This window comes from Petromyzon marinus, unplaced genomic scaffold (genome assembly GCF_048934315.1).
Source record: "Petromyzon marinus isolate PM22_M1 ecotype Great Lakes invasive population unplaced genomic scaffold, UKy_Petmar_22M1.pri1.0 PM_G_Scaffold_49, whole genome shotgun sequence".
Taxonomy (NCBI): domain Eukaryota; kingdom Metazoa; phylum Chordata; class Hyperoartia; order Petromyzontiformes; family Petromyzontidae; genus Petromyzon; species Petromyzon marinus.
Window position 1 is genome coordinate 871,711 of NW_027423001.1, and position 22,375 is coordinate 894,085.

At 52.1% G+C, this 22,375-nt stretch overlaps 1 protein-coding gene across 3 annotated transcripts; it reads left to right on the forward strand.

Moving 5' to 3' along the window:
• The first annotated feature begins 3,066 nt into the window (after positions 1–3,066).
• On the forward strand, positions 3,067–18,188 carry LOC142917417 (basal cell adhesion molecule-like). Of its 3 annotated transcripts, none has more exons than XM_076062079.1 (10): positions 3,067–3,198; positions 3,634–3,759; positions 4,141–4,291; positions 5,106–5,322; positions 6,446–6,510; positions 7,769–7,853; positions 8,256–8,438; positions 14,820–15,010; positions 16,590–16,743; positions 17,534–18,188. In XM_076062079.1, the coding sequence occupies exons 2-10, from the start codon at positions 3,710–3,712 to the stop codon at positions 17,827–17,829; spliced, it is 1,392 nt and encodes a 463-aa protein (XP_075918194.1). In that variant the 5' UTR covers positions 3,067–3,198; positions 3,634–3,709; the 3' UTR covers positions 17,830–18,188. The 3 variants fall into 3 exon arrangements, with proteins under 3 accessions (XP_075918194.1, XP_075918195.1, XP_075918196.1); XM_076062080.1 differs by having other exon boundaries at positions 4,167–4,291; positions 17,534–18,186; XM_076062081.1 differs by lacking the exons at positions 16,590–16,743; positions 17,534–18,188 and adding an exon at positions 13,968–14,371 and having other exon boundaries at positions 14,820–14,925.
• The last annotated feature ends 4,187 nt before the right edge of the window (positions 18,189–22,375 follow it).

Genomic DNA, 22,375 nt, shown 5'->3' on the forward strand with positions numbered 1-22,375 from the left:
TGAGAGCACACCGTCGCCTGCACAGCGGTAGCGTTAACGGGGGATTGGCACTGTCGATGGGAGAGAGGGAGAGCGATTGGGGGAGATTACCAAGCGAACGTCAAGTCTGTGGAGCACAAACTGGCCAGGCCTGCGCTGTGAGAGGCAAGCGCGTCAACCACCGCAGTAGTGGCCGTGCCAGGTGAGACACGCGCCCATCGAACGGTAAGAACCATTGATGCATCGAGGCAAAGGGAGCAGAGGTGGCGATGTTAGTGAGAACCCCAGCCCGTTAATGCAAAGTGCATCCCACAGGGCAATGCAACTCAGTCGGAGGTAACGGCCAAACGGCAGGAAGGTTGGAAGCATCACAGCGAGTTATTACTTTACCCGGTTCATAACGTCCTTCCAATGATTGCTCGGCTTATGCCCATCTCCTCGGTTGAAATTGTTTCTGTGTTTATATATCTGGACGGCTTGATGGACAAATCTCGATGGTGGCCCAAAGGTTTGCGGAGTATCTTGGTCTCGGAAAACACAATATCGTGCAAGCCCACAGCGTTATAACAATGATCAGCCACGGCAGAGGTATTGGTTCTGCAGTGTTTCAAATCTGCCTTGTGTTCGCGAACACGGTCCGAGACACGTCGTTTCGTTTCCCCAATGTCACTGCTGCTGCAGACACAACTTGGTTTGTAGACACCCGGGTATTGCATGTCAGGAATGACATCCTTAACAGATGTGATCAATCACGGATTTTGTGTATTGTATTGATTCGTACCTGGATCTTGTGTATGTTTAAGATTTTGGAAATCTTTTTGGTAACACCTGCTATGTATGGCAAGGTGATGGTTTTGACTGGGTGCTCAGATGGTTGTCTCCCCATGGTTTGGGATACAGCTTTGTGGATTGTGCGGCCTGAATATCCATTCATCTTGAGGGCCTTGTGTACGTGCTCCGGCTCACTGGCTCGGTGATGTTGGTCGGAGATGCAGTGTTGCCCTACAGTGTAGTGATTTGATGGGGGAATTCTTCTGGGCCGGATGGTGTTGGGAATCAGGCTTTAGAAAGGAACCCGTGTGGGTGGCTTTCCTGCAGACGCAATGTCCCAATGAGCCATCAGGCCTCTCCTCGATCAAAACATCCAGGAATGGTAGCTTATCGTCATTCTCCACTTCCATGGTGAATCTGATGGATGGGTGTATGGAAATTATGTGGTTGAAAAAATGGTTCAGTGCTGGCAGGCCATGCGGCCAAATGACGAAAGTGTCATCTACGTATCTCTTCCACAAGGAAGGACGTAGGGTGGATGGCTGGATGGCATCTGTTTCAAATTTCTCATTGAAAACATTTGGTACCACTGATCAGGGAGAACCCATGGGGGTACCTTCATTTTGTTTGTAGAATATGTGTGTGTGTGGGGGGTCTCTCTATAATAATAATGTGTTGTGTGTGTGTGTGGTCTCTATATAAATAATAATGTGTTCTCTATCATAATGTGTGGTGTGTGTGGTCTCTATACAGGTGGTCCCCGACTTACGACGGTCCGACTTACGATATTTAGATGTTATGTGGGGGCTAGTGCCCCCCTCCCCACTCCCCATTACGTGGGGGCTGATCTCACTCACCACGAGCGGGGGGGGGGGCACCACGTCTAATGGGTGGGGGCTGGTACCCCCCTCCCCCTCCACGCGCGGGGGGGGGGGGTGTTTGCCTCCCCCACCCCCGTCCCCTCCACGTTTGTGTCTCTCGGACCGACATAGCTAGCGGCTGGCCCAGCCCGCCTAGGGGTTGATTAGGCGCCGCGTGATTCCCCCACTCCGTGTGGCCTAACCGCGTGGATAACGTAATGGTTTGACTGGCCGGCTGTTTAGAGTTAATTAATTACTTCTGCTAAGCCATTGTGTCAACAAGCCAACGGCGCTCGGAATCAATAATTAATTACTCTCTGCGCGCTACGCTCGCGGGCGCGTTCAAGCGTCCCTCTAATTAATTATTTATTTGTGTTCGTGCGCGTCTTGCCTATGCCGATTAAAGTCACCCACACACCGTCGTTGCGCCGACCGCTCTCCCACCGCTCTTCACAGACGCACACATGGCACCACGCGTCACAGCGTCAGTCTGTGCTAAGATTTATTTCCCGGAGCGAATAGTGAACCCCCGTTTATGGCCCCCTCCAGCCAGCACCCTTCCTCCTATCACTTACCCGTCGCAGAGTGTGTCTATCCCCCAAGCTCGAGCTGACTGAATTGGCCCCCCTTTCCCGTACCCACTCACCTCTTCAGCTGCCCGATGGGGGCTGGGGAAGATGCTCGCCTCGGGGACTTTTTCTGGCCGACCGTTTCCAGCTCCACCCTGCAGGCGTCGAACGGACGCTGAGGACGGCTGGTCTCTCCCGCCGCTCCAGAAGAACTCTGATTCAATCCGCCCCTCCGGCCCCCTTATGTCTCCAAAGCCCCTTAACCCCCGGGTCACATGACGTCATCCTGCACATCCAATCGAATCCTCTTTGCGGCCGCTTTGAGCGCTCTGGCCGTTGGGTGGGGGGGGGTCGCGTCATCCCCCCCCTTCCCATTGTCTCTGTGCCTGCGTTCCTCGCCGTTGACTCATCGATAATCCCCTCGTTCCCTCCAACTTAAGTCAACTTCTTATCTGCCTAGGGGCTTTTCCCTCCCACCCCACTGTTTACCCTGCCGCTGGGTACTGGCTGAAGGTCCCACCCCCCCGTGCTGTGTATGCTTCATCGCGGCCGGCCTGTAAAGCTCTATGCCCCCTTCTTGGGGGGGGGGCGCCATGTAATCCGGTCTGGGGGGCTCGGCCAATTTCCTGGTCCGGGGAAACCGTGGAACGTCCCTGCTAGTGGGGTCCTCGGGTGAAAACCCATCGCACCAGGTGATCCCTCCTCGCGACCCTACGGGGGTACATGCGGGTGTTTAGTGGGGCGTGCGTGCGTGGATGGGGAGTGGGGTGCGAGGAGAGGGTATAGCCGGCGGAGTTGCTCCGCTGTGGTGGCACCACAGTTACGATGGCGATAGCAATTAGCAATATGACAAAATAGCAAAATATTTTTAATTTTGCGCGGCAGGCAAACGCAGCAGCGTGCTACGAGGTACGAGACTGTAACTTGATCATCGCCATCCTCCTCTTCCAACAACTAAGTTAATGTGGCCATCAACAACCTAACATCATTCAAGTGTGCAGACGACGGACAGAATCTTGGTGAGTACAGTACAATATGATACGTTACGATACGTTCAATGCGTGTATGATAACATAGCTTTAGCGATTTCATTTTAGGGTTACTACGATACATACGTTTAATGCATGTTAAAAGTTTTTTTATAGCAGAGGATTGTTTCCTGAAAACACTTTCTATGAAATTGCAGTTCACATAGGTAGGCTAAGAATTTACCTTGTTTTTTACTTTGAATTTTACTGTGCAATACAGTATATAGTTTACACAGTACGGTACTGTAAATTACTCTGTCTTGCTAAATTTTCACCATTCTTTAAGACTCCCGGGTAGGCTAGGGCCATCTTAGACTTAACGATATTTTAGACCTGCGATGAGGGTCGTCGTAACGCATCTCCGTCATGAGTGGAGGACCGCTCGACCTGTATCGTGAAATGCGTCGTGTTTAATACTTACACTAGGACTAGCGACGGGAAGGCCACGGTGGTTTGACGGCTCCACAATCTGCGGCGAGGACGGTGCCGACCAAATGTTGCCATGGTGTCTGGTGGTGCTCCTCCTCCTCCTCGCCTCCTTCTCCTTGCAAGGTGATAATCGCCATCGTGTACGTCGTCACACCGCAGCACACAGCGGGGGCATCGCTACTGTATACTACACTATACACTACACTACTATACACTACACTACTATACACTACACTACTATACACTACACTATACACTACACTACTATACACTACACTATACACTACTACACACTACACTATACACTACACTATACACTACACTATACACTACACTGTACACTACACTGCACACTACACTATACACTACACTGTACACTACACTATACACTACACTGTACACTACACTGTACACTACACTGTACACTACACTATACACTACACTATACACTACATTATACACTACTATACACTACACTATACACTACACTATACACTACACTAGGAGTCTGCGTGCGGTGATCGTGGCAGGTGGCCATGCGGCGATCTCCATCTCCGTGAGGCCGCTGGTCGAGGTGGAACTGGGACGCCCTCTGGTGGTCCCCTGCACGTACAACGTCTCCGTGGCTAGCGGCGTGGTCACCCAGTGGTACATCGTGAGTACCGCCACCCCCACCCACCCCCCCGCACACCTCCACTTGTCATGGGCGGATACGTACGGTGAGCAAAAGACTCAGCACTGCCACCCATAGACTCAACACTGCTACCCATAGACTCAACACTGCTACCCATAGACTCAACACTGCTACCCATAGACTCAACACTGCCACCCATAGACTCAACACTGCTACCCATAGACTCAGCACTGCTACCCATAGACTCAACACTGCCACCCATAGACTCAACACTGCTACCCATAGACTCAACACCGCACCATAGACTCAACACTGTACCATAGACTCAACGCTGCACCATAAACTCAACACTGCCCATAGACTCAACACTGCACCATAGACTCAACACTGCCCATAGACTCAACACCGCACCATAGACTCAACACTGCACCATAGACTCAGCACTGCTATCCATAGACTCAACACTGCCCGTAGACTCAACACTGCCACCCATAGACTCAGCACTGCTACCCATAGACTCAACACTGCCCGTAGACTCAACACTGCTGCCCATAGACTCAACACTGCCACCCATAGACTCAACACTGCTACCCATAGACTCAACACTGCTACCCATAGACTCAACACTGCTACCCATAGACTCAGCACTGCCACCCATAGACTCAACACTGCTACCCATAGACTCAACACTGCCACCCATAGACTCAACACTACCCATAGACTCAGCACTGCCACCCATAGACTCACCACTACCCATAGACTCACCACTGCTACCCATAGACTCACCACGCTGTCATACGCCCGACCGCCGTCGCCAAAACCCCCCCCGGCGCAGATTTCGACAACTTCGCGAGTGAGGATATCGTACCGCGACTCACGACGCTTCGTGGCCGACGCGGATACCGGCTACACGGACCGCATTGATGCCCAACGCGACGATTCCGCCCTGGCGCTGGACGCGACGGTGGTCGCGGATGAGCGAGACTTCATCTGCCAGGTGTTTGCGGGGCGGGCCGGCGTGGCAGAGGCGACCACAAGAGTGCGGCTGTTTTGTAAGCGAGCTCACGGTCGGGGCTACTCACTTTAGAATGACGCGCAGTGGGGGGGGGGGGGGACGTCCCCTACGACGTGGACCCCCCTTACTTACGGACGTTGCTACGGAGACTCCTTAGTGGACATTACGAGGACCCCCCTTACTTACGGACGTTGCTACGGAGACTCCTTAGTGGACATTACGAGGACCCCCCTTACTTACGGACGTTGCTACGGAGACTCCTTAGTGGACATTACGAGGACTCCCCTTACTTACGGACATTGCTACGGAGACTCCTTAGTGGACATTACGAGGACCCCCCTTACTTACGGACGTTGCTACGGAGACTCCTTAGTGGACATTACGAGGACTCCCCTTACTTACAGACATTGCTACGGAGACTCCTTAGTGGACATTACGAGGACTCCCCTTACTTACGGACGTTGCTACGGAGACTCCTTAGTGGACATTACGAGGGCTCCCCTTACTTACGGATGTTGCTACGGAGACTCCTTAGTGGACATTGCGAGGACTCCCCTTACTTCCGGACGTTGCTACGGAGACTCCTTAGTGGACATTACGAGGACTCCCCTTACTTACGGACATTGCTACGGAGACTCCTTAGTGGACATTACGAGGGCTCCCCTTACGGACGTTGCTACGGAGACTCCTTAGTGGACATTGCGAGGACTCCCCTTACTTACGGACGTTGCTACGGAGACTCCTTAGTGGACATTACGAGGGCTCCCCTTACTTACGGACGTTGCTACGGAGACTCCTTAGTGGACATTACGAACGTTACTGCGTGACGCCTCTACTTACGAACGTTACTGCAGTGACTCACTCGCGAACATTTTTGCGTGGTCTCTACTACTTACCGACGTTACTTCTTACGAACGTTGCCCACATACGAACAAGCCGGGATCCAGAGGGCCCACGTTCGTTAGTCGATTTTGCCCGTGAGTCCAACTTCGCTCCCGTCGATTCCACACGCGTTGCACGGCGTGCACACTGCTGCTACTATACATGACGCACTACTCGACAACATTTCGGAGTGAGGTCGGACTCACGAGCAAGTGGCCGATGACGGCCCCGCGACAAATTGACGCACGGGACGGCCCCTCCCCTCGCTTCCCTTCCAGCGGCCCCCACGGTGGCCGTGACGGCGAGCAAGCGGCCCGTGCTGCTCAACGGACAGCGCCACGAGGTGAGCCCTTGGCCTACGTTGACATTCTCTTTGGTTCTATTCGGTGAAGTCACCACGTAGGTAAAAAAGTAAAACGACAAAAATCACGACGTTTCAGCCACAACACTAGCGGCCTTCATCAGGTGAAGGGATCAGGTTGTCTCGCGGTCTGAGCGTGGCTGTGTTTCACTCCAGCGCTGTCCTCGAGACAGCCTGATCCCTTCACCTGATGAAGGCCGCTTGTGTTGTGGCCGAAACGTCGTGATTTTTTGTTTTACTTTTTTACCTACGTGGTGACTTTACCGAATAGAACCAAAGAGTATGGAGATCCTTGCAGTCACGAAAGCTTTAAATCTAGAATACGTTGACATTTTTTTATTTCAAATTCCTGTTGCGCCGTCCGCTGATGGTCATTTAAGGGTTGTTCTTTTTTTTAACCTTCACGGCGTCCCCTTCGCGAAAACGGCCGCACGCCAATGGCTGTGCTGTAGACGCCACCGATTCGTGCGTAGATTCAAACGTGGTTTAGTTTTGGTTAGGGGGATGTTGACTACCTCGCCTGGTACGCAGGAGGTCGTGGGTTCGATCCCGACGTGGATAACGCTACTACCCTGGCAACCCGGGTTCGATTCCCGCTCACGGCCAATACCGGTGACGATGATCTGAACCGGTTCCTGTGCCTCCCCTAGGTCGACTCGGCCTCAAATACCTGGTGCGGTGCGTAAAAACATCGCCAGCACCGGGGAGACAAAGGCGACCGGGCGTGGTGCTGGCCACCCACCCCCTCGTGTGCTGTTCTGGCCTTCATAGGTGCTCGCTAACAGCACTTGCCCCTACAGTCTGTTAAGGCTATACATGGGTTCTTTGTCTTTGTTGTGTGTGTTGGTCTGTGTGTGTTTCTGTGTGTGAGTGTCTCTGTGTGTCTCTCTGTGTGAGTGTCTCTGTGTGAGTGAGGAGCGGTAGTGTAGCGGTTAGCGCACTGCGCTATGAACCTGGCGATCCGGGTTCGATTCCCGCTCACGGCCAACACCAGTGACGATTATCTGAACCGGTCCCGGACCTCCCCTAGGTCGACTCAGCCTCAAATGAGTACCTGGTGCGGTGTGTAAACATTGCCACTAGGGAGACAAAGGCGGTCGGGCGTGGTGCTGGCCACCCACCCCCTCGTGTACCGTTCCGGCCTTTATAGGTGCTCGCTAACAGCACTTGCCCCTACAGTCTGTTAAGGCTATACAGGGGTTCTTTGTTGTGTGTGTTGGTCTGTTTCCCTCTCGTGCAGATTGGTAAATGTTTCGTGCACAACGCTTACCCAGAGCCCCACATCACCTGGTACAAGGCTTCCCTGCCCCTGTTGCCATCACCTGGTAAGTATATCTGCTGGTGAATATATCTGTTGGTTAATGTATCTGCCGGTGAATATATCTGCTGGTGAATGTATCTGTTGGTTAATGTATCTGTTGGTGAATATATCTGTTGGTTAGTGTATCTGCTGGTGAATATATCTGCTGGTGAATGTATCTGTCGGTTAATGTATCTGTTGGTGAATACGTCTGCTATAGTGCCGTGTATTGCGTAGTGTATACTATTACGTGGTGCAGTGAGTAAACATCGCTAGCGCCGCGGGGACAAAGCTGGCAGGGCGTGGTGCTGGCCGCCCACCTCCTCGCGTGTCGTGCCGGGCTGCCACTCGCTAACAGCACTTGTCCCAACGGTCTGTTGAAGTCCACACGGGGGATCTTTGTCTTTGCGTGCGTGCACGTGGCTAGACGTGAAAGTGACGCGGACGGTAGCGACGGAGGCCAACGGCACCTTCGCCGTGACATCCGTCCTGAGCTACAAACCGGAGGAGCGGGATGTGGGAGCCAGGTACCGCTGCGTGGTGAACTACACGATGCCGGGCGGCAGGAGCGAGGCCTTTGCCTCGGAGACGATCCACGTGGGGCTGCATTGTGAGTACACGGGACACCAGGCAGACGCCGGTGCACAACGGATGCGTGTGACGTGCACAACAGACATGTGTGTGATGTGCACAACAGAAAATACATGCCTGACGGACCATCTTATTGGGTTAAGGTCAAATTAAACACAGAGACTACCACTACCTATGAACATTTGACTTTTGAACGTTCAGAGAGACGCTCAAACCTGTTTGTAAGTCCAGTTGCCTGTTCGGAACGAGAGTTGTAAGTTCAACCGCCACGCAATAGATGGCGGTGGTGGCTTTTACATCTGTAGAACATGAACAACCAGTGGCATCTACATCTACAGAACGTGAAGAACCAGAGGCATCTACATCTGCAAAATGTGAAGAATCAGTGGCATCTACATCTGTAGAATGTGAAGACCAGTGGCATCTACATCTACAGAACGTGAAGAACCAGTGGCATCTACATCTACAGAACGTGAAGAACCAGAGGAATCTACATCTGAAGAACGTGAAGAACCAGTGGCATCTACATCTGCAGAACACGAAGAACCAGTGGCATCTACATCTGCAGAACGTGAAGAACCAGTGGCATCTACATCTGAAGAACGTGAAGAACCAGTGGCATCTACATTTGCAGAACGTGAAGAACCAGTGGCATCTACATCTGCAGAACATGTAGAACCAGTGACATCTACATCTGCCGAACGTGAAGAACCAGTGGCATCTACATCTACAGAATGTGAAGAACGAGTGGCATCTACATCTGCAGAACGTGAACAACCAGTGGCTTCTACATCTGCAGAACGTGAAGAACCAGTGACATCTACATCTACAGATAGTGAAGATCCAGTGGCATCTACAGAACATGAAGAACCACTGGCATCTACATCTGGAGAACGTGAAGAACCAGTGGCATCTACACCTGCAGAGCGTGAAGAACCAGTGGCATCTACATCTGCAGAACGTGAAGAACCAGTGGCATCTACATCTGTAGAACGTGAAGAACCAGTGGCATCTACACCTGTAGAACATGAAGAACCAGTGGCATCTACATCTGCAGAAGGTGAAGAACCAGTGGCATCTACATCTGAAGAAGGTGAAGAACCAGTGGCATCTACATCTGCAGAACGTGAAGAACCAGTGGCATCTACATCTACAGAACGTGAAGAACCAGTGGCATCTACATCTGCAGAATGTGAAGAACCAGTGACATCTACATCTACTGAACGTGAAGAACCAGTGACATCTACATCTGCAGAACGTGAATAACCAGTGACATCTACATCTACAGAACGTGAAGAACCACTGGCATCTACATCTGGAGAACGTGAAGAACCAGTGGCATCTACACCTGCAGAGCGTGAAGAACCAGTGGCATCTACATCTGCAGAACGTGAAGAACCAGTGGCATCTACATCTGTAGAACGTGAAGAACCAGTGGCATCTACACCTGTAGAACATGAAGAACCAGTGGCATCTACATCTGCAGAAGGTGAAGAACCAGTGGCATCTACATCTGAAGAAGGTGAAGAACCAGTGGCATCTACATCTGCAGAACGTGAAGAACCAGTGGCATCTACATCTACAGAACGTGAAGAACCAGTGGCATCTACATCTGCAGAACGTGAAGAACCAGTGACATCTACATCTACTGAACGTGAAGAACCAGTGGCATCTACATCTGCAGAACGTGAAGAACCAGTGACATCTACATCTACAGAACGTGAAGAACCAGTGGCATCTATAGCTGCAGAACGTGAAGAACCAGTGGCATCTACATCTACAGAACGTGAAGAACCAGTGGCATCTACATCTGCAGAACGTGAAGAACCAGTGGCATCTACATCTGTAGAACGTGAAGAACCAGTGGCATCTACATCTACAGAACGTGAAGAACCAGTGGTATCTACATCTACAGAACGTGAAGAACCAGTGGCATCTACATCTGCAGAACGTGAAGAACCAGTGACATCTACATCTACAGAATGTGAAGAACCAGTGGCATCTACATCTACAGAACGTGAAGAACCAGTGGCATCTACATCTGCAGAACGTGAAGAACCAGTGACATCTACATCTACAGAACGTGAAGAACCAGTGGCATCTATAGCTGCAGAACGTGAAGAACCAGTGGCATCTACATCTACAGAACGTGAAGAACCAGTGGCATCTACATCTACAGAACGTGAAGAACCAGTGGCATCTACATCTGCAGAATGTGAAGAACCAGTGACATCTACATCTACTGAACGTGAAGAACCAGTGACATCTAAATCTGCAGAACGTGAATAACCAGTGACATCTACATCTACAGAACGTGAAGAACCAGTGGCATCTATAGCTGCAGAACGTGAAGAACCAGTGGCATCTACATCTACAGAACGTGAAGAACCAGTGGCATCTACATCTACAGAACGTGAAGAACCAGAGGCATCTACATCTGAAGAACGCGAAGAACCAGTGGCATCTACATCTGCAGAACACGAAGAACCAGTGGCATCTACATCTGCAGAACGTGAAGAACCAGTGGCATCTACATCTGAAGAACGTGAAGAACCAGTGGCATCTATTTAAAAGGGTAAAACCTATTCCTATTCTTATATCTTGTTTCTGGCAAAGGAGGTCTCATAATGTTAATGCTCACCCCGAGCCCTCAATGCTCTGAGAGTGCGCTGTTTTTGAGTTGTACGCCTTTTGGCGTCTTCTGGTCCAACACCAATGGAGACTAGGCTCTAAGAAAAGCTGTCTCTGGTGTGGACCAATCAAATTCAAGGACAGTGCATATTATTATCAGAGTTGTCTTTTTTGTTTGCATTTTGACTGCTTGTGTTGTGGTTATTGCAAACATGATGCCTTGAGTAAAGGTGTCAGTTTTTGTGCCAGTTAAAAGGGTAAAACCTATTCTTATATCTTGTTTCTGGCAAAGGAGGTCTCATAATGTTAATGCTCACCCCGAGCCCTCAATGCTCTGAGAGTGCGCTGTTTTTGAGTTGTACGCCTTTTGGCGTCTTCTGGTCCAACACCAATGGAGACTAGGCTCTAAGAAAAGCTGTCTCGGGTGTGGACCAATCAAATTCAAGGACAGTGCATATTATTATCAGAGTTGTCTTTTTGTTTGCATTTTGACTGCTTGTGTTGTGGTTATTGCAAACATGATGCCTTGAATAAAGGTGTCAGTTTTTGTGCCAGTTAAAAGGGTAAAACCTATTCTTATACAGTGGCATCTACATTTGGAGAACGTGAAGAACCAGTGGCATCTACATCTGCAGAACGTGTAGAACCAGTGACATCTACATCTGCCGAACGTGAAGAACCAGTGGCATCTACATCTACAGAATGTGAAGAACCAGTGGCATCTACATCTGCAGAACGTGAACAACCAGTGGCATCTACACATGCAGAACGTGAAAAACCAGTGACATCTATATCTGCAGAACGTGAAGAACCACTGGCTTCTACATCTGCAGAACGTGAAGAACCAGTGACATCTACATCTACAGATAATGAAGATCCAGTGGCATCTACAGAACATGAAGAACCACTTGCATCTACATCTGGAGAACGTGAAGAACCAGTGGCATCTACACCTGCAGAGCGTGAAGAACCAGTGGCATCTACATCTGCAGAACGTGAAGAACCAGTGGCATCTACATCTGTAGAACGTGAAGAACCAGTGGCATCTACACCTGTAGAACATGAAGAACCAGTGGCATCTACATCTGCAGAAGGTGAAGAACCAGTGGCATCTACATCTGCAGAACACGAAGAACCAGTGGCATCTACATCTGCAGAACGTGAAGAACCAGTGGCATCTACATCTGAAGAAGGTGAAGAACCAGTGGCATCTACATCTGCAGAACGTGAAGAACCAGTGGCATCTACATCTACAGAACGTGAAGAACCAGTGGCATCTACATCTGCAGAACGTGAAGAACCAGTGTCATTTACATCTACTGAACGTGAAGAACCAGTGGCATCTACATCTGCAGAAGGTGAAGAACCAGTGACATCTACATCTACAGAACGTGAAGAACCAGTGGCATCTATAGCTGCAGAACGTGAAGAACCAGTGGCATCTACATCTACAGAACGTGAAGAACCAGTGGCATCTACATCTACAGAACGTGAAGAACCAGTGGCTTCTACATCTGCAGAACGTGAAGAACCAGTGGCATCTACATCTGTAGAACGTGAAGAACCAGTGGCATCTACATCTACAGAACGTGAAAAACCAGTGGTATCTACATCTACAGAACGTGAAGAACCAGTGGCATCTACATCTGCAGAACGTGAAGAACCAGTGACATCTACATCTACAGAACGTGAAGAACCAGTGGCATCTACATCTACAGAACATGAAGAACCAGTGGCATCTACATCTGCAGAACGTGAAGAACCAGTGACATCTACATCTACAGAACGTGAAGAACCAGTGGCATCTATAGCTGCAGAACGTGAAGAACCAGTGGCATCTACATCTACAGAACGTGAAGAACCAGTGGCATCTACATCTGCAGAACGTGAATAACCAGTGACATCTACATCTACAGAACGTGAAGTACCAGTGGCATCTATAGCTGCAGAACGTGAAGAACCAGTGGTATCTACATCTACAGAACGTGAAGAACCAGTGGCATCTACATCTACAGAACGTGAAGAACCAGTGGCATCTACATCTACAGAACGTGAAGAACCAGTGGCATCTACATCTACAGAACGTGAAGACCAGTGGCATCTACAGAACGTGAAGAACCAGTGGCATCTACATCTGCAGAACGTGAAGAACCAGTGGCTTCTACATCTACAGAACGTGTAGAACCAGTGACTTCTACATCTACAGAACGTGAAGAACCAGTGGCATCTACATCTACAGAACGTGAAGAACCAGTGGCATCTACATCTACAGAACGTGAATAACCAATGGCATCTACATCTACAGAACGTGCAGAACCAGTGGTTTCTACATCTACAGAACGTGAAGAACCAGTGGCATCTACATCTGGAGAACGTGAAGAACCAGTGGCATCTACATCTGCAGAACACGAAGAACTAGTGGCATCTACATCTGTAGAACATGAAGAACCAGTAGCATCTACATCTGCAGAACACGAAGAACTAGTGGCATCTACATCTGTAGAACGTGAAGAACCAGTGGCATCTACATCTGTAGAACATGAAGAACCAGTGGCATCTACATCTGTAGAACGTGAAGAACCAGTGGCATCTACATCTAGTGAACGTGAAGAACCAGTGGCATCTACATCTACAGAACATGAAGAACCAGTGGCTTCTACTTCTACAGAACGTGAAGAACCAGTGGCTTCTACATCTGCAGAACGTGAAGAACCAATTGCTTCTACATCTGCAGAACGTGAAGAACCAGTGGCATCTACAATAGGTGGCATCCCGGGACGGAATGGCGTGTTGTACTATTTGAGTTGTTGTTGTTTTGTTGTTGTTGTGTTGTTATTGTTTTGTTGTTTTGTTGTTGTGTTGTTGTTATTTTGTTGTTGTTGTTTTGTTGTTGTTTTGTTGTTGTTGCTGCTACGAGGCAGGAGAGATGCCCTGGCCCAGGCGTCGAACCCACGTCGCCTGGGGACGACTTTCCTCGCGCTGAACCGTCGCCTCTCGCGCGTCGCGCGTTGGGGGAATCCCGGTGGGGGTGGGCGCGACGGCTCGTTCCACCTCGTTCCACCCCGTTCCACCCCGTTCCACCTCGTATCGTCGTTCCACCTCGTTCCACCTCGTTGTATCATCGTTCCACCCCGTCCCACCTCGTGCCACCCGTTCCACCTCGTTGTATCGTCGTCGTCGTCGTCGTCACCGCGAGACGAGGTGGAGGCGACCCCGATTTGGACGTCTGGGACACGCCGAGAGCCCCGCGACTCCGCGGATTCCTCCGCCGGCGGCTCCTCGGGGGGGACGTCGCGAGCAGACGGCGCCGCTTGGCCGCGAGTAAGTGGGCGGTCGTCTTCTTCGGTCCTTTCGGTAAAAGTCGCCGCCGCCGCGTGGAATGAGAATGAAAATAATAAATCGATGAAATAAAATGACGCGATGAAAATTCTCACGACGTTTCGGCCATGACGCAAGCGGCCTTCGTCAGGTGAAGGCACGAGACTGTCTGGAGGACAGCGCTGGAGCTCCAGCTGCATGAGTCACTCCACAAACAACAGGAGCATCAGTCCAGACAGTCTCGTCCCTTCACCTGATGAAGGCCGCTTGTGTCGTGCCCGAAACGTCGTGCGAATTTTATCGCGTTATTTTATTTTATCGATTTATTATTTTATTCTCATTCTACGTGGTGGTGACTTTACCGAAAGAACCAAAGGAGATGAATCCTTGCAGTCACGAAAGCTTCAAATCGAGATTTCAGCGGGGGGTTGTCGTCTGTCCTCCTCGCCAGACCCGGAAGACGTGAGGCTTGGCCCCGCCGAGGCGACCCAGGTCACGGCCGGGGCGACCCAGGTCACGGCCAGGGCGACCCAGGTCACGGCCGGGGCGACCCAGGTCACGGCCGGGGCAACCCAGGTCACGGCCGGGGCGACCCAGGTCACGCCCTCGTCGTCCGGGATACCCGACTACAAGTGCGCAGAGGTACCCAGTCACTGTGTCACGATCACCACCACCACCACCAGCGTACCACCACCACCACCGTGCCACCACCACCACCGTGCCACCACCACCAACACCACCACCACCGTGCCACCAACACCACCGTGCCACCACCACCACCACCACCGTGCCACCACCACCACCACCACCATGCCACCACCACCGTGCCACCACCACCACCAGCGTGCCAGCACCACCACCACCACCACCGTGCCACCACCACCACCAGCGTGCCACCGCCACCACCGTGCCACCACCAGCGTGCCACCACCACCGTGCCACCACCACCGTGCCACCACCAGCGTGCCACCACCACCACCACCGTCACCACCATCACCACCACCACCAGCGTGCCACCACCACCACCACCGTGCCACCACCACCACCGTGCCACCACCATCACCGTGCCACCACCACCACCATGCCACCACCACCGTGCCACCATCACCGTGCCACCACCACCACCATGCCACCACCACCGTGCCACCACCACCGTGTCACCACCACCACAACCACCACCACCACCAGCGTGCCACCACCACCACCACCAGCGTGCCACCACCACCACCAGCGTGCCACCACCACCGTGCCACCACCACCACCACCGTCACCACCACCACCACCAGCGTGCCACCACCACCACCGTCACCACCGTCACCACCACCACCAGCGTGCCACCACCACCAGCGTGCCACCACCACCACCGTCACCACCGTCACCACCACCACCACCGTGCCACCACCACCGTGCCACCACCACCGTGCCACCACCACCACAACCACCGTGCCACCACCGTGCCACCACCACCGTGCCACCGCCACCACCACCGTGCCACCACCACCGTGCCACCACCACCACCGTGCCACCACCACCAGCATGCCACCACCACCGTCACCACCACCAGCGTGCCACCACCACCACCACCGTGCCACCACCACCATGCCACCACCACCGTGCCACCACCACCACCTGAGTTCGATTCCCGCTCACAGCCAACAGCAGTGATAGCGATTTTCTGAACCGGTCCTGGGCCTCCCCTAGGTCTACTCAACCTCTAATGAGTACTTGTAGTAAACATCGCTAGCACGGGGGAGACAAAGACGGCGGTGGTGACGGTGGTGGTGACGTTGGTGACGGTGGTGGTGGTGGTGGTGACGGTGGTGGTGACGGTGGTGACGGTGGTGATGGTGGTGGGTGACATTTACGAAGATGAGAATGAGGTGAGTGGCACAGTAGGGGGTACAGGTGGTGCACCGTGCCAGGCATCTCAGTCGACCCATGGCACCGTGGCACCTGCTGGGTCTGCCTCGTGACCTCCTGCCCGCGGGCGTTCGACACTTCACGTGGTGGCCTCGACGTGCACACGGCCTGGCGCGAGCGCCGCGGTGACGTCACCGCCGCTCGGCGGTGACGCGTGTGGGCGTGTCGTTGCGTGTCGGTGAGCGTTCGCGTGTCGGTGAGCGTTCCGGGGGGGGGGGGGGGGGGTGGTGTAGCGGAGAGAGCGCCCGACGCTCCGTGGAGCCTCACGGCCGTCGCATTCCCGGCGCTCTGCGTGCCTCAGGCCGGGGAGGCGGTGTCCGGCGGTGCCACGCCGGCCCCGCGGCACGCGAGGCCGTCCGGGGGGAGCGGCGGCGACGGCCGCTCCCGGTGCGTCACCTCGCCGCACTCCGTGCCGGGCCTGGTGAGGTCGCGATCCGTCAAGGTCACAGTGGAAGGTAACCGGGGCGGCAGGAGAGAGAGAGACTCAGCGATGACGCTGAGTCTCTCTCTCTCTCTCACATACCACTAGCAGAGACGCCTCTCTCTCTCTCTCCACTCTCTCCACACTCTCCACTCTCTCTACTCTCTCCACTCTCTCCACTCTCTCCACTCTCTCTCTACTCTCCACTCTCTCCACTCTCTCCACTCTCTCTCCACTCACCACTCTCTCCAATCTCTCTCCACTCTCTCTCTACTCTCTCTCCACTCACCACTCTCTCTCCACTCTCTCCACTCTCTCTCCTCTGTATCTCTCTCCACTCACCACTCTATCTCCACTCTCTCTCCACTCACCACTCTTTCTCCACTCACCACTCTCTCTCCTCTCTCTCCACTCTCTCTCCTCTCTATCTGTCTCCACTCTCTCCTCTATCTCTCCACCCTCTCTACTCTCTATCTCTCTCCACTCACCACTCTCTCTCCACTCTCTCCTATCTCTCTCCACTCACCTCTCTCTCCACTCTCTCTCCTCTCTATCTGTCTCCACTCACCACTCTCTCTCTCCACTCACCACTCTCTCTCTCCACTCGCTCTCCTCTCTATCTGTCTCCACTCTTTCCTCTCTCTCTCCTCTCTCCACTCTTTCTCCTCTCTATCTCTCTCCTCTCTATCTGTCTGCACTCTGTCCTCTCTCTCTCTCCACTCTCCACGTTCTCTCCTCTCTATCTCTCTCCACTCACACTCTCTCTCCACTCTCTCTGCTCTCTCTCCGCGCTCTCTGCCCACGCCGTCTCTCTCCACTCGCAGGAGGAGCGGAGGAAGCGGAGGAGTCGGGACGTGGTCTACCGTGGATCATCATCATCCTCACCATCATCTTCATGATCGTCCCCCTCCTCGTCGTCATCATTTCGGCCCTTCGTCACGTTTGCTCGGGAGAGTCGGAAGAGGAGGGATCGGGAGGAGGAGAGGCAGCGATCGCGGCCGGCTTCGTCGTGAGCGAGGAGGAGGAGGGCGGTGGCCACACGCTGGCGCTGCACAGGGCCACGGGCGCGGCCACCAGGCACGGCCGCAGGTCGCTGGCCGAGATGTGCGGTCGTCACTGACGAGGCAGCAGCGGTGTTGACGGCCTGCCGCTGCCTCCAAGACACACGGAGCCGTGAGGCAGGCCTGCAAGCGGGCTCCTTGCCACCGCCGCCGCCGCCATCGCTATCGTCAGCGCCAACACCGCCGTCGTCAACATCACAACCATCGTCACCACCACCATAATCACCACCACCATCATCACCACCATCATCATCACCTTGTGTCTTTTGTGTTTTGAGCTCAGGTCGCGAACACGGATCGAGCTGTAACATTTTGAAGATCAGTGTCTCTTATTTGTTTAAACACGGATCTAACCGTGACATTTTGAAGGTCAGTGTCTCTTATTTGTTTAAACACGGATCTAACCGTGACATTTTGAAGATCTGTGTCTCTTATTTGTTTAAACACGGATCTAACCGTGACATTTTGAAGGTCAATGTCTCTTATTTGTTTAAACACGGATCTAACCGTGACATTTTGAAGATCTGTGTCTCTTATTTGTTTAAACACGGATCTAACCGTGACATTTTGAAGGTCAATGTCTCTTATTTGTTTAAACACGGATCTAACCGTGACATTTTGAAGATCTGTGTCTCTTATTTGTTTAAACACGAATCTAACCGTGACATTTTGAAGGTCAGTGTCTCTTATTTGTTTAAACACGGATCTAACCGTGACATTTTGAAGGTCAGTGTCTCTTATTTGTTTAAACACGGATCTAACCGTGACATTTTGAAGGTCAGTGTCTCTTATTTGTTTAAACACGGATCTAACCGTGACATTTTGAAGATCTGTGTCTCTTATTTGTTTAAACACAGATCTAACCGTGACATTTTGTAGATCTGTGTCTCTTATTTGTTTAAACACGGATCTAACCGTGACATTTCGAAGATCAGTGTCTCCTATTTGTTTAAACACGAATCTAACCATGACATTTTGAAGGTCAGTGTCTCTTATTTGTTTCAACACGGATCTAACCGTGACATTTTGAGCAAACAGCCAAGGAACAGGGAAAGCTGATACCCTTAGACAATGCAATTTGTTTTTACGCAGAGATGGTTACAGTAAAACAAAGAGTACAGTTACTTAATCAATTTTCCAGTAGCAAACAGCCAGTTTCACCTTAGACTCCACCCTGATTAGCCAAATGTGTCTGAGCACATGTTTAATGTGCAGTTGTATTTTTTATTTTACTATTTTTCTGAATGCTTAACTATTTATGTTCCGAATTGTAATATCGAAGCCAATACACAAGGCAGGGAAATTCCTACTGGCAGCAGATCGATGTCTCAATTAGTAAAGATGCCACAAGAAACACCACGAGAATATCTTCTGGCATCTCTTCAAGAGGTCACACTTAACCAGCACATTCCTGTGCTCCATTAGAGCAGTTCAATGCGTGTCAGTCATCTGACATGTGCTACTTATATCTCACTCTCAGAGTTGGTCGAATCCAAATTAAGTGAAACAAAAAATGCAAGGTGGCTCTCTGATGTAGGTGTAACAATGATGTCACTAGTTGCACCTCGTGATTAGATGAATTGCCGCAATTTAAATAAAATCATCTATCCGTTTTTTATAACATTGTAGTGAATTTGGGCCCATTGCATAAACATTCAGATAAAAATAATCGATTGTTTTCATATTCGATTCAATGCATGCTTAATTAAATGCGAAATCGATATTGATATCAATGGATCAATCCATCATTCCATTTTACTGTCTGTCATTAAAAACGGTGCTGGCTCATTCTAATGTGGGTATTAGCTGCCCCAAGTGATACAGCCAACTTGGAGGGATGGATGAGTAAAGAATCCGCTTATTTGGCCAATCTTAGCAAAGGTCAAGGCAATGGTCGAGAAGACTTAAACCTATCACCTGGCTCACCTGTGGAGTCACGCCGTGAAATAGGTGACGTTGGGTCATTACGACGTCTTCCTTCTATTTAAACAGTAACATGAAAGTGTGGGGGCTACCGTCCCCCGCCATCACTGAATTGTCGGGGCCGCTGCCCACCGACTCCCCCGTTCCACTCACAATGCTACCCCCCGGCTGCTCTATCAGGTCCAGACTAACGACCCCTAACGTCTCGCCCCCCTGTACCTCTGCCTGGGATGTCGACCGCGTTTGCATAGTTTAATTAGCAGCTCGTACGCTTCGCGCTTGCGATGTGTTACACTGTGCAACGGCGGGTGGGGCTGTGAGCGTGCACGCCAGTAAATGTCCGTACCGCCCTAAACAAACAGGCGCGGCGCGTGTTTCCCTCCCACCCGCGCTTCACGCGTGCCGACAATAACAAACACGCCCCTACCCTCTGCCCGTAAACAGACCAATCGCACACGAAGGAGTTGGAGCCGGGGGACGGGCGGGCGGGGTTTCTGCCGTGCGCGCGCCGCTGATTGGGGACGCTCGCTTGGCTCTGAGTTAAAGGTCCCGCTCAAACAGTCGCGCGAATACGCGCGCGCTCGGCGCTCTAACTCGCTATCTCGCGACCAGACCCGTGTGCGGGTGCGTGACCGCGGCACCGCCACCCAGGTACGCGATCGCTAAGCACTATTGTGAGCAATCCTGCGGGCACGTAAACACCCCCACGCTTCGTCCCGAGGTGCACAGCTGCGCATACACGTAGACAACCAGCGCACACTGCCCTCCACTTCACACTCCCGAAACGACCACGCAACACAGTTTTATCCCCCCACTAGCGAATTTTATTTCCCTGTGATGGTATGGTCAGTGGACGCTAAGCTATCCCTCGGAGGTCTTCGGGTCGATTTCCCCTACCGCTCGCCCCGCTCTCTATCCTGGATTTAAAATGCCTAAACTTACGCTTCTCTCACTCGTACTTACTTCTCCCCGATGTACTGACCGCTGTAAGGAAATGAGGCGGCGACCCTGCCGATGCTGGAGTACGTCTCACGGACGTCTCGGATGGCTGACTCTCCTGCTCCCGGGACCGCGATGATCTTGAACAAGAAGAACCCCCCTGCTACCCCAGCCCCCCTCCTTTTATCCTACCTACAACAAAGGAATTTTTGCTCTTTCAGACCCTTGGCCTCCCGTCCAATCAGGGGCTCGGATTCTCCCGCCCTATCGATGCCCGGATCCCAGCTCGGGTGACGTCGCCGCAGTGATCTCACCGATGTCCGCTCTCTGTTCTCCCGCTACCAGTCCACTGACCCGTGCTTGTGCGTGTGTGGCTCCACTCGCGGTGGTTCGATGGCCCTTGCCGTGACCATGCAACTTTAATATTAGGTCGCGGCGCCGCAGTGCATGTCAGCTACAGGGGGAAGATCGCCCAATTTCCCGGCCGCAGGAAACCATGAAGTTCGATCCCATTAGGGACTTCTGGACAAAAACCTATCAGCCGGGTGACCTCCCCTCCTGGCTCTACGTGGGGCGTGTGTACGTTCGTGTGGGGGGGGGGGGGGTGGTGAGGGTGCGCAGCGTCAGCGTCGACATCCCCCGGTGGCGGCTTTGCGGTGGTGGGCACGACCTCGGCAGAGCGGCCCTGCTGCAGCGGCCTCACGACTGTGCAGGGGCCACAACGCGGACGTCTGAGAAGGCACCGGCTCCGGGAGAGTGGCGGGAAATCCGAGGCATCGGTGACGGCGTCACGGTGGTGGGCGCGGCTCCGCTGCGGCGGCACCACAACTCCACAACATAACATTTAACAACACGTCAACGTGTGCATGTATTTGTACAAAAGCTCTGACGCCTTATCCAGACCACTGAGAAGAACTGAGTGTGTGCACATATAGCAGTTATAATGAAAAACATTTGTAAGTAGTGCTTAGAATCAAGCTTTATTATAGTACCATACCTTGTTGTTATCTAGAAACGTCACGGACTTCACTCGAGCCAGAATGAGGTTCTTCACAACCTCAGCTCCAAGCCCTTTCATCCCCACGATCTGCAGCTTGGAAGCCCTCAGTCTGCAGAGGACGATTTACCGTTATTGTCGTCAACGTACCAGCATCACCACCATCACAACCGTCACCATCACCACCATTACCACCACCACTACCATCATCACCACCTTCGTCACCATCATCACCATCATAACCATCACAACCATCACCATCATCACCACCATCATTAACATCGTCGACAATATCGCCATCACCACCACCATCAACACTCTCTCACCTGACCTGGCGATGGCCCGCCACGTAATAAAATATCGTGTGGGAGGAGAATTCTCTGGTCCCTCTCCCCTTCCTCCCCTCCATGCCTCTCGTTCCATTCCTCTTCCTCCCCCCTCGCCTCTCTCCATCTCCTCTTTTTTTTCGCCTCTTCACTCCTCTTCAATGACGAGCTTCTTCCTCCCTCTGCTGCTGCTGCTTTCACTGCCCCTCTCTCTCTCTCCCTGTGCCATGCCTCTCTCCCTGCCTGCCTCTGTCACTGTCCTCTCGTTTTTTTAAGGATCAGAAGACTCGCTGGATTCGGCAACTTGGTTCCATTCATCATTTCGTTTTTTTGGGGATTTTTTTATGCTTTGTTTAACGTAACCCCCCCCCCCCTTCTCTTCTTTTCTAGAAGGATTTTTTTCATTTTTTGGGGTTTTCT